Raw genomic sequence first — 20,697 nt, 5'->3', positions numbered from 1 at the left:
TTATTTGAAAAAGAAGGCATCTAAGCTAAGGAGACAGACAATTTTTTTGTTCAGCACCATGACCAGCACTTGTTTGTTGGTGGGTGAGCAAGAACAACCCAGGTTGTTCACCAAAAATGGGCCGGCTCCTAAGCTTAGATTTCTGCTTTTCAAATAAAGATACCAAGAGAATGAATAAAATTTGATAATAGGAGTAAATTAAAAAGTTGCTAAAAATTGCATGCTCTATCTGAATCACAAAAGAATAAAATTGGGTTCAGTGTCCCTTTAAGGGGATATGAAACCCAAATTGTTTCTTTTATGATTCAGATAGAGCAGGCAATTTTAAGCAGCTTTCTAATTTACTCTTATTATCAATTTTTCTTCGTTCTCTTGGTATCTATATTTGAAAAGCAAAATCTAAGCTTAGGAGCCGCCCCGTTTTTGGTTAAAAAAATTGGCTGGCTTCTAAGCTTACATTCCTGCTTTTTCAAAGAAGGATACCAAGAGTACAAAGAAAAATTGATAATAGGAGTCAATTAGAAAGTTGCCTGAAATAGCCTGTTCGATCTGAATCATATCCCTTTAGCATGCACCTCAATTGTATATATAAAACAAATAAGAAAAATAATTATGGGCATAGTTCAGAGAGATCAAGAATTTCCTTGATTAATCAGAGCTATTATTATTACAGTGTTGTTCAATGAACTTATTTGGTGTCATCTTTAAATTTGCTACAACACAAAAACTTAAGTTTAGGAAGTAAATACATTTTTAATGGAGTATGATACAGCCTTCCAAGCATCTAAATATGACACAGGAAGAGAAAAACAGTGAAACTTAATGTTAAAGTGATAACAAAATATATATATAGGAAACCATTTATTTTTTATAAATAATACCAATATGAAAATACTGCAAAAGTACAGATAGGAGTCACAGCAGAAATCTTCTTGACTTGTCATCATGAATCAGCAACAGAATTAGTCTTCTTTAGCTGGAAAAACTAGAAGAAAAAAAAGAAAGAAATCTGCTGTTAGAATTAATTTCATCTGAAAATGTTTACTGTATGACATTGTCTATAGAATGTTTGGCTATGACACATTAATATGTCATGTGCTGTAGCCCTCGTTGGCAGACAAAGCATTTATAAAAGGTAGGAAAAGGATGGTGCAACATACAGTGTGTGATTGACAAAACATGAAAGTAATATGTGAAGGACTAGATTTATCTTTATGGATCCCATAGGCAAAGGTTTCTGAGGAGCCTCTCATAAACCCTGTGTGTAAGATACATGAATTCCATGCTTCTGCGCACTTCAGATGTATGAAAGTAAAATACTGAATAAATACCTGGTAATGTGCGCTTTATATGGGTGATATAAGGATTCCATATGGGGGGGACACATTCTAATACTGTTCTTCATTTTCTTGGGATCCTTTGTTGAAAGAGCAGCAATTCACTACTGGGAGTTAGCTGAATACATTGAGTGAGCCAATGACAAGAGGCATATAGGTGAATCTACCAATCAGTAGGTTGCATCCAGAGGTGCTCCTGAGCCTATCTAGGTATGCTTTTTAACAAAGAATACCAACAGATATCATTTAAATACTAGAAATAAATTGGACATTTTTCTTTCATAATTTAGATAGCACATACAATTTTAAACAACTATTTTACTTCTATTATCCAATTTTCTTAATTTTCTGTATCCTTTGTTGAAAAGCAGGAAGGTAATTTCAGGAATGTGCACGTGTCTGCAGCACTGTTTCCTGTCATGTAGTGCTTCAGGCATGTGCACGCTACCTATCCAGATATCTCTTCAATAAAGAATAACATGACATTTGATAATAAAAGTAATTTGAAAACTTTTTACAAATTGTATTCTCTATCTAAATCATGGAAAAAACTAAATGTATGCTTACCTGATAAATTGATTTCTTCTATGGTAAGACGAGTCCACGGATTCATCCTTTACTTGTGGGATATTATCCTTCCCTACAGGAAGTGGCAAAGAGCACTACAGCAGAGCTGTCTATATAGCTCCTCCCTTAGCTCCACCCCCCAGTCATTCGATCGAAGGTACAGGAAGAAAAAGGAGAAACTTCAAGGTGCAGAGGTGACTGAGTTTAAATCAAAAAAATATAATCTGTCTTAAAATGACAGGGCGGGCCGTGGACTCGTCTTACCATAGAAGAAATCAATTTATCAGGTAAGCATAAATTTAGTTTTCTTCTATAAAGGTAAGACAAATCCACGGATTCATCCTTTACTTGTGGGATACAATACCAAAGCTACAGGACACGGATAAACGGGAGGGACAAGACAGATGGTTAAACAGAAGGCACCACTGCTTGAAGAACTTTTCTCCCAAAAATAGCCTCCGAAGAAGCAAAAGTATCAAATTTGGAAAATTTGGAAAAGGTATGAAGCGAAGACCAAGTCGCAGCCTTACAAATCTGTTAAACAGAAGCATCATTTTTAAAAGCCCATGTGGAAGCCACCACTCTAGTAGAGTCCAGCAGTCTCGTATGCCAAACGGATGATAGTTCAGAAACTCTTCGAGCCGAAGAGATAGCAACTAAAAACAGAACTTTCCAAGATAGAGGCTTAATATCTATGGAATGCATAGGTTCAAACGGAACCCCTTGAAGAACCTTAAGAACTAAATTCAAACTCCATGGCGGAGCAACAGGTTTAAACACAGGCTTGATTCTAATTAAAGCCTGACAGAATGACTGAACGTCTGGAACATCTGCCAGACGTTTGTGCAGTAGAATTGATAAAGCAGATATCTGTCCCTTTAAGGAACTAGCTGATAGCCCCTTCTCCAATCCTTCTTGGAGAAAGGACAAAATCCTAGGAATCCTGATCTTACTCCATGAGTAGCCTTTGGATTCGCACCAATAAAGATATTTACGCCATATCTTATGATAAATTTTCCTGGTGACAGGCTTTCGAGCCTGAATCAAGGTATCTATGACCGACTCAGAGAACCGCCGCTTGGATAAGATCAAGTGTTCAATCTCCAAGCAGTCAGCCGCAGAGAAACTAGATTTGGATGCTGGAACGGACCTTGAATCAGAAGGTCCCGTCTCAGTGGCAGAGTCCATGGTGGAAGAGATGACATGTCCACCAGGTCTGCATACCAAGTCCTGCGTGGCCACGCAGGTGCTATCAAAATCACCGAAGCTCTCTCCTGTTTGATTCTGGCAATCAAACGAGGAAGGAGAGGAAATGGTGGAAACACATAAGCCAGGTTGAACGACCAGGGTACTGCTAGAGCATCTATCAGTACTGCCTGAGGATCCCTTGACCTGGACCCGTAACAAGGAAGTTTGGCGTTCTGACGAGACGCCATCAGATCCAATTCTGGTGTGCCCCATTGCAGAATCAATTGTGCAAACACCTCCGGATGGAGTTCCCACTCCCCCGGATGAAAAGTCTGACGACTTAGAAAATTTGCTTCATAGTTCTCCACTCCTGGGATATAGATTGCTGATAGATGGCAAGATTGAGTCTCTGCCCATCGAATTATTTTGGTAACCTCTATCATTGCTAGAGAATTCTTTGTTCCCCCCTGATGATTGACATATGCTACAGTTGTGATATTGTCCGACTGAAATCTTATGAATCTGGCCAGCGTCAGCTGAGGCCATGCCTGAAGCGCATTGAATATCGCTCTCAGTTCTAGAATATTGATTGTGTCAGGATTCCATTTCATGTTTTACTTCTCTCACTTCTCATCACATGGTTCTCTCACTTTCATGTTACTTAAGGCTCCACCTCTCAGCAAACAGGTGCTTAGTTATTTTCATTAGCAGGAGTAACAGCTTACACACAGTCTCTGAGCTGCATTGTTTTTCTCAAACCAACTGCTTTCACAAAGGACTGTTTGCTTGGATTACTCTGTACTATTTTCTACAAGGATTACATCCCCTGAAAAATCCTGTTTGCATCCTTGGACTTACAGCTAAGTTACCTCTTAATTTTATTCCTTGCATACTATTTGAGAACTTAACTGCTGAATTGCTATTGTACACTTACAGCATCACTCTTAATTTAACTGGAGCTGACAGGCACTGCAGTTTTCTAAATAACTCTGCACACTATTTCATACTGGGGAATCAATGTCTCCTTTCTCACTTCATAATATATATGCTGCTTTAAGAACAAGACTTTGAGCTTTAAGTTTCAAGCTTGAACTGAAGAGGATTTAACTATTTCAAAATAAAAACTGTTACTTGGTTTTGCAACTGCAAGTCTGGGCATCTTGCCAAATTCCTCTTACTCTGCAGCAGTTGCTCTCAATAAACACAGTTACAAAGTTGCAGCTACAAGACAACTGAAGCATTCTCTGTGACTTGTTAAAAGTATATCTCTTGCAAACCAAGCTTACTTCTTACAAGGATTAACCAACTCTCTCCTGCATTACATGTTTTTTTAATGTAAGCTTAAAAAATAATTTTTGTTCTCTCAAGTTCTTTAAATTAGAAGCATATTTTTCTTCTATCATTTTTTCATTATTTTTTCCATACTGTGCCAGTCTAACAGTATTGGAAATATTGTGCTTAGAAGGATTCATGTTGTGATAGTACTAACAGCATTGAACCTCTAACTTAATATTAATTCACCACAGGTTTACTGGTCTATGCTCACCTAAATAGCCCAAAAACCCTGGTGATACAAAACAATAATTGATCTGCAGTTGCGTTCCACTTACATAGTTGAAATAGACTTTACAGATTGGGAGGAGAATCTCCACCTGAGTCCACAAACCCTGTGCTTTCAGGAAATTCCAGACTGCACCCCAGCCCAATAGGCTGGCGTCCGTCGTCACTATGACCCACGCTGGCCTGCGGAAACACATTCCCTTGGACAGATGATCCTGTGACAACCACCAAAGAAGAGAGTTTCTGGTCTCTTGGTCCAGATTTATCTGAGGAGATAAATCTGCATAATCCCCATTCCACTGTTTGAGCATGCAAAGTTGCAGTGGTCTGAGATGCAAGCGAGCAAACAAAACTATGTCCATTGCCGCTACCATTAAACCGATTGCCTCCATACAGTGAGCCACTGATGGCCGAGGAATGGAATGAAGAGCTCGGCAGATGGATAAAAAATCTTTGATTTCCTGACCTCCGTCAGAAAATTTTTCATGTCCACTGAATCTATCAGAGTTCCCAGGAATGGAACTCTTGTGAGAGGGATAAGTGAACTCTTTTTTACGTTCACCTTCCACCCGTGAGATCTTAGAAAAGCCAACACGATGTCCGTGTGAGACTTGGCTAGTTGGTAAGCAGTGTTAATTTCGTCGACTAAAACTTGACTAAAATGAGCATAAAACTAAAGAAATTCTGATAACTAAAATACGACTAAAACTAAAATGGCATTTTAGTCAAAAGACTATGACTAAAACTAAAAATGGCATTTTAGTCAAAAGACTATGACTAAAACTAAATCAAAATTTGCTGTCAAAATTAAATTTCTAAATCTGTGTCTATACTGCATGTTTAAACCTTAATACAATTAATAATAATAGGTGTTATGTTTACTCCTGGAGTATATAATGAGTTTGAAAATTATAGAGAAATGCTTAAATAATACATTACACTTTAACTAAACCCCTTAGATTTTAGTCAACTAAAATCTACTGGAGATTAAGGGGGGTAGTTATCAAGCCGTCTACTTTTCTGGCTTCGCCGGCCCAATACGCCAGCCTAAGCTCGCCTACCTTCGCCGCCGCGGACCTTGAATACGTTCGCCTAAGTTATCAAATAAAGCTGTCAAAAAGCCGCGGGGCGATGAGCAGCGGACTGTGACAGTTATCACTCATCCGATCTCGCTGCTCTTCGGCTTTTTCCCAGCTTTATTGCTAGCCTGTCACTAAGCACTCACACTAAACTGCACTGTTCTACCCCCTATACCGGCGCCCCCGGAGCCCCCCGCAACTAAAGTTACTAACCCCTAAACCGCCGCTCCTAGACCCTGCCGCAACTCTTATAAATGTATTAACCCCTAAACCGCCGCTCCCGGACACCGCTGCCACCTACAGTATACCTAGTAACCCCTATCCTGCCCCCCCTACACCGTCGCCCTCTATTATAAAATTATTAACCCCTATCCTGCTGATCCCGCACCTCTCCGCAACTAAATAAATAGTTTAACCCCTAAACCGCCGCTCCATGAACCCGCCGCAACCTATATTAAACCTATTAACCCCTATCCTGCCCCCCCACACCGTCGCCACCTATAATAAATTTATTAACCCCTATCCTGCCCCCCACTACGCCGCCGCCACTGTAATAAAATTATTAACCCCTAAACCTAAGTCTAACCCTAACGCCCCCCTAACTTAAATATTAATTAAATAAATCTAAATAAATTAACTCTTATTAACTAAATGAATCCTATTTAAAACTAAATACTTACCTTTAAAATAAACCCTAATATAGCTACAATATAAATAATAATTATATTCTAGCTATCTTAGGATTTATATTTATTTGACAGGTAACTTTCAATTTATTTTAACCATGTACAATAACTATTAAATAGTTATTAACTATTTAATAGCTTACCTAGCTAAAATAAAGAGAAATGTACCTGTGAAATAAATCCTAACCTAAGTTACAATTACACCTAACACTACACTATACTTTAATAAATTATTCCTATTTAAAAATAAATACTTACCTGTAAAATAAACCCTAAGATAGCTACAATATAATTAATAATTATATTATAGCTATCTTAGGATTTATATTTATTTTACAGGTAACTTTGTATTTATTTTAGCTAGTTAGAATAGTTATTAAATAGTTATTAACTATTTAATAACTACCTAGCTAAAAGAAATACAAAATTACCTGTAAAATAAATCCTAACCTAAGTTACAATTAAACCTAATACTACACTATCATTAAATTAACTAAATAAACTACCTACAAATAACTACAATTAAATACAATTACATAAACTAACTAAAGTACAAAAAATAAAAAAAGCTAAGTTACAAAAAATAAAAAAATAAGTTACAAACATGTTAAAAATATTACAACAATTTTAAGCTACTTACACCTAATCTAAGCCCCCTAATAAAATAACAAACCCCCCAAAATAAGAAAAATCCCTACCCTATTCTAAATTAAATAAATTTCAAAGCTCTTTTACCTTACCAGCCCTTAAAAGGGCCATTTGTGGGGGCATGCCCCAAAGTTCAGCTCTTTTGCCTGTAAAAGAAAAATACAACCCCCCCCCAACATTAAAACCCACCACCCACATACCCCTAATCTAACCCAAACCCCCCTTACAAAAACCTAACACTAATCCCCTGAAGATCATCCTACCTTGAGTCGTCTTCACTCAGCCGAGCCACCGATAGAACTGAAGAGGACATCCGGAGCGGAAGAAGTTAATCCTCCAAGCGGCGCTGAAGAAATCTTCCATCCGATGAAGTCATCATCCAGGCGGCGCTGAAGAAGTCTTTGATCCGGCCGATGTCATCTTCCAAGAGGCGCTGAAGATGTCTTCTATCCGGGCGAAGTCATCTTCCAAGCCGGGTCTTGAATCTTCCTTCCGCCGACGCGGAACCACCTTCTTCACCGACGGACTACGACGAATGACGGCTCCTTTAAGGGACGTCATCCAAGATGGCGTCCCCTCAATTCCGATTGGCTGATAGGATTCTATCAGCCAATCGGAATTAAGGTAGGAAAATCTGATTGGCTGATGGAATCAGCCAATCAGATTCAAGTTCAATCCGATTGGCTGATCCAATCAGCTTGAGCTCGCATTCTATTGGCTGATCGGAACAGCCAATAGAATGCGAGCTCAATCTGATTGGCTGATTCCATCAGCCAATCAGATTTTTCCTACCTTAATTCCGATTGGCTGATAGAATCCTATCAGCCAATCGGAATTGAGGGGACGCCATCTTGGATGACGTCCCTTAAAGGAGCCGTCATTCGTCGTAGTCCGTCGGTGAAGAAGGTGGTTCCGCGTCGGCGGAAGGAAGATTCAAGACCCGGCTTGGAAGATGACTTCGCCCGGATAGAAGACCTCTTCAGCGCCGCCTGGATGATGACTTCATCGGATGGAAGATTTCTTCAGCGCCGCTTGGAGGATTAACTTCTTACGCTCCGGATGTCCTCTTCAGTTCCATCGGTGGCTCGGCTGAGTGAAGACGAATCAAGGTAGGATGATCTTCAGGGGATTAGTGTTAGGTTTTTGTAAGGGGGGGTTTGGGTTAGATTAGGGGTATGTGGGTGGTGGGTTTTAATGTTGGGGGGGGGGGTTGTATTTTTCTTTTACAGGCAAAAGAGCTGAACTTTTTGGGGCATGCCCCCACAAATGGCCCTTTTAAGGGCTCGTAAGGTAAAAGAGCTTTGAAATTTATTTAATTTAGAATAGGGTAGGGATTTTTCTTATTTTGGGGGGGTTTGTTATTTTATTAGGGGGCTTAGGTTAGGTGTAAGTAGCTTAAAATTGTTGTAATATTTTTAACATGTTTGTAACTTATTTTTTTATTTTTTGTAACTTAGCTTTTTTATTTTTTGTACTTTAGTTAGTTTATGTAATTGTATTTAATTGTAGCTATTTGTAGGTAGTTTATTTAATTAATTTAATGATAGTGTAGTGTTAGGTTTAATTGTAACTTAGGTTAGGATTTATTTTACAGGTAATTTTGTATTTCTTTTAGCTAGGTAGTTATTAAATAGTTAATAACTATTTAATAACTATTCTAACTAGCTAAAATAAATACAAAGTTACCTGTAAAATAAATATAAATCCTAAGATAGCTATAATATAATTATTAATTATATTGTAGCTATCTTAGGGTTTATTTTACAGGTAAGTATTTATTTTTAAATAGGAATAATTTATTAAAGTATAGTGTAGTGTTAGGTGTAATTGTAACTTAGGTTAGGATTTATTTCACAGGTACATTTCTCTTTATTTTAGCTAGGTAAGCTATTAAATAGTTAATAACTATTTAATAGTTATTGTACATGGTTAAAATAAATTGAAAGTTACCTGTCAAATAAATATAAATCCTAAGATAGCTACAATATAATTCTTATTTATATTGTAGCTATATTAGGGTTTATTTTAAAGGTAAGTATTTAGTTTTAAATAGGATTCATTTAGTTAATAAGAGTTAATTTATTTAGATTTATTTAATTAATATTTAAGTTAGGGGGGCGTTAGGGTTAGGGTTAGGTGTTAATAATTTTATTACAGTGGCGGCGGCGTAGTGGGGGGCAGGATAGGGGTTAATAAATTTATTATAGGTGGCGAAAGTGTAGGGGGGGCAGATTAGGGGTTAATAAATTTATTATAGGTGGCGACGGTGTAGGGGGGCAGGATAGGGGTTAATACATTTAATATAGGTTGCGGCGGGTTCAGGGAGCGGCGGTTTAGGGGTTAATACATTTATTATAGTTGCGGTGGGCTCCGGGAGCGGCGGTTTAGGGGTTAATATGTATAGAGTAGCTTGCGGTGGGCTCCGGGAGCGGCGGTTTAGGGGGTAATAACTTTATTTAGTTGCGGCGGTGTAGGGGGGGTCAGATTAGTGGTGTTTAGACTCGGGGTACATGTTAGGGTGTTAGGTGCAGACAGTTCCCATAGAAATCAATGGGATGTCTGGCAGCAGCGAACTTGTACTTTCGCTATGGTCAGACTCCCATTGATTCCTATGGGATCCGCCGCCTCCAGGCTGGCGCTTTGAAAACCAGGTACGCTGGGCCGTAAAAGTGCCGAGCGTACCTGCTAGTTTTTTGATAACTAGCAAAAGTAGTGAGAATGTGCCGCACTTGTGTGCGGAACATCTGGAGTGACGTAAGAATCGATCTGTGTCGGACTGAGTCCGGCGGATCGAAGTTTACGTCACAAAATTCTACTTTTGCCGGTCTCGAGCCTTTGATAACTAAGGCGAATCAGCCTCGCCACAAATACGCTGCGGAATTCCAGCGTATTTGAGGTTGACGGCTTGATAACTAGGCCCCTTAGTCGACTAATATCAACTGAAGAGTTAGTCGACTAAAACTAAAACAATTCAGATGACTAAAATACGACTAAAACTAAAATGGCATTTTAGTCAAAAGACTAAAACTAAGACTAAATTGAAATTTGCCGTCAAAATTAACACTGTTGGTAAGTTGACGCCTGGATTAAGATATCGTCCAGATAAGGTGCCACAGCTATGCCCCACGGCCTTAGAACCGCCAGAAGGGACCCTAGCATCTTTGTGAAAATTCTGGGAGCCGTGGCCAACCCGAAGGGAAGAGCTACAAACTGGTAATGCTTGTCCAGAAAGGCAAACCTGAGGAACTGGTGATGATCTTTGTGGATAGGAATGTGTAGATATGCATCCTTTAAGTCCACGGTGGTCATATATTGAGGTGTGCTAGCTGGAGGCACTGGTTCAGCTTGTATCAGTTGTTGGTATCTTCCTTTCCTTCCTCGGTTGTATAACTCTAGGTGTAAAATAGTGGTGCTGAAATATCAGACAACACACCATACAACGGTGAATATCTACTCACAGTGTATATTGCAGGTTACCGGCTCCTTCCCAATATGAAAAGACAATATCACAGATTCAGTAAAAAAGTTTGTCTTTATTTGGCTCAACGCGAAAGCGTTTCAACGGTCCCAGCCGTCTTTCTCAAGAGCAATACAAGTGCTTTACAAACCAGTGCTTTGGTTTGTAAAGCACTTTTATTGCTCTTGAGAAAGACGGCTGGGACCGCCTAGTTGCGGCGGTGTAGGGGGGGTCAGATTAGCGGTGTTTAGACTCGGGGTACATGTTAGGGTGTTAGGTGCAGACAGTTCCCATAGAAATCAATGGGATGTCTGGCAGCAGCGAACTTGTACTTTCGCTATGGTCAGACTCCCATTGATTCCTATGGGATCCGCCGCCTCCAGGCTGGCGCTTTGAAAACCAGGTACGCTGGGCCGTAAAAGTGCCGAGCGTACCTGCTAGTTTTTTGATAACTAGCAAAAGTAGTGAGAATGTGCCGCACTTGTGTGCGGAACATCTGGAGTGACGTAAGAATCGATCTGTGTCGGACTGAGTCCGGCGGATCGAAGTTTACGTCACAAAATTCTACTTTTGCCGGTCTCGAGCCTTTGATAACTAAGGCGAATCAGCCTCGCCACAAATACGCTGCGGAATTCCAGCATATTTGAGGTTGACGGGGCTTGATAACTAGGCCCCTTAGTCGACTAATATCAACTGAAGAGTTAGTCGACTAAAACTAAAACAATTCAGATGACTAAAATACGACTAAAACTAAAATGGCATTTTAGTCAAAAGACTAAAACTAAGACTAAATTGAAATTTGCCGTCAAAATTAACACTGTTGGTAAGTTGACGCCTGGATTAAGATATCGTCCAGATAAGGTGCCACAGCTATGCCCCGCGGCCTTAGAACCGCCAGAAGGGACCCTAGCATCTTTGTGAAAATTCTGGGAGCCGTGGCCAACCCGAAGGGAAGAGCTACAAACTGGTAATGCTTGTCCAGAAAGGCAAACCTGAGGAACTGGTGATGATCTTTGTGGATAGGAATGTGTAGATATGCATCCTTTAAGTCCACGGTGGTCATATATTGAGGTGTGCTAGCTGGAGGCACTGGTTCAGCTTGTATCAGTTGTTGGTATCTTCCTTTCCTTCCTCGGTTGTATAACTCTAGGTGTAAAATAGTGGTGCTGAAATATCAGACAATACACCATACAACGGTGAATATCTACTCACAGTGTATATTGCAGGTTACCGGCTCCTTCCCAATATGAAAAGACAATATCACAGATTCAGTAAAAAAGTTTGTCTTTATTTGGCTCAACGCGAAAGCGTTTCAACGTTCCCAGCCGTCTTTCTCAAGAGCAATACAAGTGCTTTACAAACCAGTGCTTTGGTTTGTAAAGCACTTTTATTGCTCTTGAGAAAGACGGCTGGGACCGTTGAAACGCTTTCGCGTTGAGCCAAATAAAGACAAACTTTTTTACTGAATCTGTGATATTGTCTTTTCAAATTGGGAAGGAGCCTGCAATATACACTGTGAGTAGATATTCACCTTTGTATGGTGTATTGTCTGATATTTCAGCACCACTATTTTACACCTAGAGTTATACAACCGAGGAAGGAAAGGAAGATACCAACGACTGATACAAGCTGAACCAGCGCCTCCAGCTAGCACACCTGATCTATTCACACAGACCTTGGGAGAGACTGTGGGACGGCTGCGGTTCACCAGAAGGGGAAAGTATTAATACATATTATACACCTGTTTGCATGTATGGTCATATATTGACCCTCCTGGATCATTGGCAAAATAGTCTGAATGGTCTCCATCTTGAAGGATGGGACTCTGAGGAACTTGTTTAGGATCTTGAGATCCAAAATTGGTCTGAAAGTTCCCTCTTTTTTGGGAAACACAAACAGATTGGAGTAGAACCCTTGCCCCTGTTCTGTTTCCGGAACTGGGCAGATCACTCCCATGGAATATAGGTCTTCTACACAGCGTAAGAACGCCTCTCTTTTTGTCTGGTTTACAGACAATTGAGAAAGATGGAATCTCCCCCTTGGGGGAGAATCTTTGAAATTTAGAAGCTACCCCTGGGTTACTATTTCTAAAGCCCAGGAATCCTGAACGTCTCTTGCCCAAGCCTGAGCGAAGAGAGAAAGTCTGCCCCCTATTAGATCCGGTCCCGGATCGGGGGCTACCCCTTCATGCTGTCTTGGAGGCAGCAGTGGGCTTCTTGGCCTGTTTACCCTTGTTCCAAGTCTGGTTAGGTCTCCAGACTGACTTGGATTGAGCCAGATTCCCCTCTTGCTTTGCGGCAGGGGAAGAGGGACCACCTTTGAAGTTTCGAAAGGAATGAAAATTATTTTGTTTGGTCCTCATCTTATTCGTCTTATCCTGAGGAAGGGCATGGCCTTTCCCTCCAGTGATGTCCGAAATGATCTCTTTCAGTTCAGGCCCGAATAGGGTCTTACCCTTGAAAGGGATGGCTAAAAGCTTAGCTTTTGATGACACATCAGCAGACCAGGACTTAAGCCATAACACTCTACGTGCTAAAATGGCAAAACCTGAATTCTTCGCCGCTAATTTAGCCAATTGAAAAGCGGCATCTGTAATGAAAGAATTAGCTAGCTTGAGAGCCCTAATTCTATCCAGAATATCCTCTAATGGAGTCTCAACCTTCCAGAGCCTCGAACCAAAAGGACGCTGCAGTAGTTACAGGAACAATGCACGCTATAGGTTGGAGAAGAAAACCTTGATGAACAAATATTTTCTTCAGGAGACCCTCTAATTTTTTATCCATAGGATCTTTGAAAGCACAACTGTCCTCAATAGGTATAGTTGTACGCTTAGCCAGGGTAGAAATAGCTCCCTCCACCTTAGGGACCGTCTGCCACGAGTCCCGTACGGTGTCTGATATGGGAAACATTTTCTTAAAAGTAGGAGGGGGAGCGAACGGAATACCTGGTCTATCCCACTACTTAGTAACAATTTCCGAAATCCTCTTAGGGACCGGAAAAACATCAGTGTAGGCAGGAACCTCTAGGAATCTGTCCATTTTACACAATTTCTCTGGAACTACAATAGGGTCACAATCATCCAGAGTCGCTAAAACCTCCCTGAGCAATAAGCAGAGGTGTTCTAGTTTAAATTTAAAAGCCGTCATATCAGAATCTGTCTGAGGGAACATATTTCCTAAGTCAGAAATCTCTCCCTCAGCCAGCAAATCCTTCACTTCAGAACATTGTGAGGGTACATCGGATATGGCTAATAAAGCGTCAGAGGGCTCAGCGTTTGTTCTCACACCAGACCTGCTGCACTTCCCCTGCAACCCAGGCAGCTTAGATAAAACCTCTGTGAGGGTAGTATTCATAACTGCGGCCATATCTTGCAGGGTGAAAGAATTAGACACACTAGAAGTACTTGGCGTCGCTTGTGCGGGCGTTAACGGTTGTGACACTAGGGGAGAATTAGATGGCATAACCTGATTCTCTTCTGACTGAGAATCATCCTGCGACATACTTTTAGTAGCTAAAATATGTTCTTTACAATTTATTGACCTTTCAGTGCATGAGGAACACATTCTAAGTGGAGGTTCCACAATGGCTTCTAAACATATTGAACATTGACTTTCCTCAATGTCAGACATGTTGAACAGGCTAGTAATGACTACAAACAAGCATGAAAACACTTTATTTAATGAAAAAAATAACAATCTTAAAAAACGGTACTGTGCCTTTAAAAGAAAAAAAAACATACACATTCTGCAAAACAGCCTAAACATGCACCAATTTTTTCAAAATTTTGTATGTAGACACACTATAGGTAGTTAAGATTGCACCACAAATTTTTTAACAATTAACCCCTTAATTTCCAAACTGGATCGAAAATAGGCCCAGATCCGGAAAAAAACACTCTCAGCACCTTGCCACAGCCTTGCTGTGGCCCTACCTGCCCTCAGGGATTGAAAGTGTGGGGTAAAAGCTTCGATTTGGCCCAAAACATACACCAGGGCCCTCAGGAGTTAGAGCTTGCTGCTTACGGGCAAAACTAACTGCGCATCTGAGGCGCGAAAATAGGTCCCGGCCCATCTCACTCAATGTTTCCTCAGCCTTAGAGAACCGCACCAGAGCGGTTATAACTAGCCATGTGGGTTCTAAGACCCGAAAATTAATCCACGTGTGCCCTAATAAAATTGCTCAAAAACGTTTATTGCCCACAAAATCGTTAAGCACTCCCAATCAACAAAAAAAAACGTTTGCTCACAAACATTTGTCATTCAGTGTCAACCATATTAGAAACTGGCCCCATATGCAAGCTAAGTAATGCCCTTCTTTTAGCTCTTGGATTACTGCTTACCCTTACCCTCCTGGATATAATGTCAGCCTTTCTGAAATACACAATCTCTCCAGAAAAATATGACTGAACATACCTCATTGCTGTATAGCATGAAACCATTCCTCACACTGAAGTTTCCTGTACTCCTCAGCCTCTGTGGGAACAGCAATGGACCTTAGTTACAAATGCTAAGATCATCATCCTCCATCCATCTGCTGCCTGAGAGTAAATAGTACACCCCGGTACCATTTAAAATAAACTCTTGCTTGAAGAAATTAAAAACTAATATTTTATCACCTGTTTCACTTTACCCTTCCTAGTACTTAGAGTAGGCAAAGAGAATTACTGGGGGGTGGAGCTAAGGGAGGAGCCATATAGACAGCTCTGCTGTGGTGCTCTTTACCACTTCCTGTAGGGAAGGATAATATCCCACAAGTAAAGGATGAATCCGTGGACTCGTCTTATCTTTACAGAAGAAAAATGAAACTATCTTACCAGAATCTACGCAGTGGAACAGGAACACAGCCCTTCAAGTGTGACAGGTTAGTAGCCTCGCTCCTGACATGGACTTGAGTGCAGAAAGCAGGCAGTGAAACTCGTCAATGCCGATTGCTAATGGAGCTGTTGGGATGTTGGAGTTGGGACGGTTCCGCAGAAAGACTCTCCCTGCATCTCCTCTAACTTTCGCCCAGGCTCTCACTGAGAGGCTGACAGGACTACTTAAAACTCCAGTCCCAATGCGAAGAGTACTACCCTCCATAAGAGACTACTCCGAAACTCCGGCACTCCTCTGCCATCCTCCTGTGACGAAAGGCAAAGAATGACTGGGGGATGAAGGAAGTGGGGGAGGTATTTAAGCCTTTGGCTGGGGTGTCTTTGCCTCCTCCTGGTGGCCAGGTTCTGAATTCCCAATAGTAATGAATGAAGTCGTGGACTCTCCACTCCTTTGGATGGAAATTTCTGTTTCAATTTTAAAGATGATTTTTGGTGTTCTATGGCGAGATAAGTATCCAATTGATCCAATACTTTACGTATCTTGTTCAGAATAGTAGTGTTGGTGGAGTCGCTTTAATTTAAATATTCTAGTTGAGTTAATTCTGAGGTTAGTTTAGAGTATAACTGTCTGGATATCTTTTGAAGTTGGGCTTTTTATTTGATAAATTCACCTCTGAGTGTACATTTGTGCGCTTCCCATACAATAAAGGGTTAGTCAACTGAGTCCTTATTTATTTGGAAGTATTCTGACAAACGACCCTCGTTATCTTTAACAGTTTGTGATACTACAAAATGAATATGTTTACTGAGTAGTATGCTAACTAGACTGATGCTGTGCTTTGAAAGTGTTGAGTACAGTGTCTGCACTATTTGTAATTTCTTAAAGTGTGTTTCTTGACATTTTGAGTTATAATCCTAAAGGAATGGGTTTTAGAAGCCAGCAGGTTAATATTGTGAGTTGGATGATTATGAGCATTGCTATCATGTGTTCAGATACCGTACCATAAATACATTTGCAAGTGAGAGGTAACAAACAAATCACAACATTGTAACAATGACTTATACGTATAAACAAAACAATAATGCCAGTAATAAAAACATTCAGGGCCTGGCATGTAAAGCCAGGAGGGCTATTTGGGTAAAACACCAAAACCATAAGAATAGCTATCTTTCTCGCCTCCTATGCTGAACAAAAAGAAAACAATGGGGGGAGTAAAAGGTAAGCTTTAGAAAAATTAGAAAATTAACAGTTTGTGCATTGTAAAGAGGCGCACGTTTCTATTTGTTTAAAAATTTACATATCCTTAAATGTACACTTAATATGAACCTGGAATCTGAATTAAGTACAAGCGGCCAGACTGTTAGATTTCTCTTGAGACATTATCAGAATATAGGACTCATGTCGTCAGACATATATATAAAAGTCTTATAGCAGTATAATAGTTAGTCCTGTGTTGTGTAACAGTGTTAGGTTACTTACGGTTAGGTGGGTCAGGGTATTATAAGGTTTCCGAGATTTCAGTATTAAATGTCAGTGCATTTCCAAAATTATATAAATTTCTGTTCTCATGGATTCAATGTTGAGGCGATTTGGGTTTTGTCTGTCTTAGAGTTATAGGCTCTGGATCTTGAGAGTAAAAGGCTTTTCTTGGTTGTTTGGCTGGAGCTGTGGACTATGTGTTAGCATTGTCCTGTTGAGAGTTTCTGGTTGGTTCCGGTGCAGACAGTATAGGTAGGTACGGTAGGTCTAGACCTAAGGCATCACAACATTTTTGAACATCTGATTAATCTTTGCATATTAGGTGTCTATCTTCATGTATTACTAATAAGTTGGTTGGAAAACCCAATCTATAGGATGCACCTGTTGCGTAGAAGCTGGGTGAGTGGAGAGAATTCCTTTCGCTTTTGTAGAGTTCTCTGTGACAGATCAGCGAAAAGTTGAATTACTGTACCCCTGAATGTTATTGGTTGATTTTTTCTTAATAGGTTAGGAAGTTCTTCCTTATCCCTATCATTTTTAAACTTTATGATTATATCTCTGGGAGGTGCAGAGTCAGGGGGTCTAGCTCTCAGAGCTCTATACCATGGGATCTCTTCCTTTGAGTTGTCACCTCTGATGTCACCTCTGAAATGGATGAACAGAGCAGGCAGATATGTGGCTAAGTCCTTTGGTAGAACCGATTCAGGTACCCCCCCCGGATGCAAAGGTTTTTCCTCCTATATCTATTTTCTAAGTCCTCTATTTTAGTATGTAGAGAGTCAATAGCTGAATGGTAGGAGTCCACTTGTGATTGTAACTTGTTAAATTCTTCTCTCATATTATAATTTCCATCTTCTTTTCCAACACTTCTACCCTAAAACCCAGTGTATTAATATCTTGTTTTAGTTCAGCCATCTCCTCTCTGATACATGCACAAACTATGTCTGCAATATCTTGATTAGATGGTAAGGCTGATAGAACTGCAGATAGAACTTGAACCAGCTCTTGTATTGGCGTTTCTGCAGAGGATTGGTGGTCCAGAGAGGGATTTGATAGGGTGAAGAGGTTTGAGAAATAGGCATAGTGGGGCTGTCTGAGGGGTTGAAGAAAAATGCCACTGATTGACTTTTGGTTGGCAGGGTCTTAGACATCTTGTCCATTTTAGTGTAACATTTTAAAGCCATTTAGTTATTCCAGAGATAAAACTTTTAGAGGGGAAGTGTATGTTCAGAGGAGTTATCCTGAGTTATTTCCTGTCGTTCCTTGTAGGTGGTACATATATTTGAGGGCCCAACACAATAACTACTTAGTAAGAGGTTCAGTGTGTGAGCCTGACTTAGAGATCTGAGGGCACAATCAACACTGACGCCTAGATTTAGAGTTTGGCGTTAGCCGTCAAAAGCAGCGTTAAGGGGTCCTAACGCTGCTTTTTACCGCCCGCTGGTATTTAGAGTCAGGCAGGAAAGGGTCTACCGCTCACTTTCTTTCCGCGACTCGAGGCTACCGCAGATTCCCTTACGTCAATTGCGTATCCTATCTTTTCTATGGGATTTGCCTAACGCTGGTATTACGAGTCTTGGAAGAAGTGAGCGGTAGAGCCTCTACCGACAAGACTCCTACCGTCAAAAAAAGTCAGTAGTTAAGAGCTTTATGGGCTAACGCGGGAACATAAAGCTCTTAACTACTGTGCTATAAAATACACTAACACCCATAAACTACCTATGAACCCCTAAACCGAGGCCCCCCCACATCGCCAACCCTATAATAAATTTTTTAACCCCTAATCTGCCGCTCCGGACACCGCCGCAACCTACATTATACCTATGAACCCCTAATCTGCTGCCCCTAACATCGCCGACACCTACATTATATTTATTAACCCCTAATCTGCCCCCCCCCAACGTCCTGCCACCTACCTACAATTATTAACCCCTAATCTGCCGACCGGACCTCGCCGCCACCATAATAAATGTATTAACCCCTAAACCGCCGCACTCCCGCCTCGCAAACACTATAATAAATTGTATTAACCCCTAATCTGCCCTCCCTAACATCGCCGCCACCTACCTACAAATAATAACCCCTAATCTGCCGCCCCCAACGTCGCCGCTACTATAATAAAGTTATTAACCCCTAAACCTAAGTCTAACCCTAACACCCCCCTAAGTTAAATATAATTTAAATTAATCTAAATAAATTTACTACAATTAAATAAATGATTCCTATTTAAAACTAAATACTTACCTATAAAATAAACCCTAATATAGCTACAATATAACTAATAGTTACATTGTAGCTATTTTAGGATTTATATTTATTTTACAGGCAACTTTGTATTTATTTTAACTAGGTACAATAGCTATTAAATAGTTAATAACTATTTAATAGCTACCTAGTTAAAATAATTACAAAATTACCTGTAAAATAAATCATAACCTAAGTTACAAATACACCTAACACTACACTATCAATAAATTAATTAAATAAATTACCTACAATTAGCTAAACTAAAATACAATTAAATAAACTAATCTATAATACAAAAAAACCCCACTAAATTACAGAAAATTAAAAAAAATTACAAGAAGTTTAAACTAATTACACCTAATCTAAGCCCCCTAATAAAATAAAAAAGCCCCCCCAAATAATAAAATGCCCTACCCTATTCTAAATTACAAAGTAATCAGCTCTTTTACCATCCCCTTAAAAGGGCTTTATGCAGGGATTTGCCACAAAGTAATCAGCTCTTTTACCTGTAAATAAAAATACAACCCCCCCAACATTAAAACCCACCACCCACATACCCCTACTCTAACCCACCCAAACCCCCCTTAAATAAACCTAACACTAACTCCCTGAAGATCTCCCTACCTTGAGTCGTCTTCACCCAGACGAGCCGAATTCTTCATCAAAGCGGAGCAAGAAGAGGTCCTCCATCCGGTAGAAGTCTTCATCCAAGCGGGGCAAGAAGAGGTCCTCAATCCTATAGAAGTCTTCATCCAAGCGGGTCTTCTATCTTCATCCATACGGAGCGGAGCCATCTTCCATACAGCCGACGCAGAGCCATCCTCTTCAACCGACGGACTAACGACGAATGACGGTTCCTTGATGGCGTCCCTTGAATTCCGATTGGCTGATAGGATTCTATCAGCCAATCGGAATTAAGGTAAGAAAAATCTATTGATCGGAACAGCCAATAGAATATTGGGTGCGCTGGAAAAAAAATTTGTGTGTGCAGAAGAATGCGCTGGCAATACAGAGTGATTATAGGCCTACAGATATAGGTGATTATCTCCTAAAATACACCTTGGATAGACTATTGGGGGAATTATTTAGGTTGTTGGGAGTCCCTAGAGACACTCAAACAATGCTAAAAGAATCTGTGGCGCTGAAAGTACAGCTAAAATAATCACTATATGGCTATATGAGTAGTGATCCCAATTATATATGGAGATAAGATAGCTAAAAGTAAATGTTAATTTTAATGTTCACAATTCATATATATTATTCTTATACAATCATAATTAGTACCCAGAATTTCATAAAAGAATTAAAATAGACCCTAAAAAAAAATATATATATAAATATATATGTGCTAAAATAATAAAAACACAGCTTCTAGCAAAGATGCATAAAGAACAAAAGTAAGATACAAGAGACCATATAGTTAAATGGCCATTAAAATATGCAGTCAACTTGCCATAAGAGCAAGTGCACAAGTTAAAACAGTGTAGTAAACTTAATATAGGGAACGGATTATCCTTCAAAGTTCAAACAGTCAATTTAAAGATGTGTTTCCCCAGCAATGCTCATCAATCCTAATGCAAGGGGATACGTGAGACAAGAAAAGGACTTGTCAAAAGCAAATCAATTGTTCAGGTT

General features: G+C 40.0%; 1 protein-coding gene across 1 annotated transcript in view; it reads right to left on the bottom strand.

The window, feature by feature from the left end:
• Positions 1-733: 733 nt before the first annotated feature.
• Positions 734-20,697, bottom strand: part of DDX11 (DEAD/H-box helicase 11) — a 552,545-nt gene continuing 532,581 nt past the window's right edge. Inside the window, exon 29 of the mRNA XM_053718816.1 lies at positions 734-985. Within this exon, the coding sequence (XP_053574791.1) occupies positions 944-985 (42 nt within the window). The 3' untranslated portion in view covers positions 734-943. The remainder of the gene's footprint in view (positions 986-20,697) is intronic.

This window comes from Bombina bombina, chromosome 6 (assembly GCF_027579735.1).
Source record: "Bombina bombina isolate aBomBom1 chromosome 6, aBomBom1.pri, whole genome shotgun sequence".
NCBI lineage: Eukaryota > Metazoa > Chordata > Amphibia > Anura > Bombinatoridae > Bombina > Bombina bombina.
This window is presented reverse-complemented; position numbering and strand designations above follow the sequence as displayed.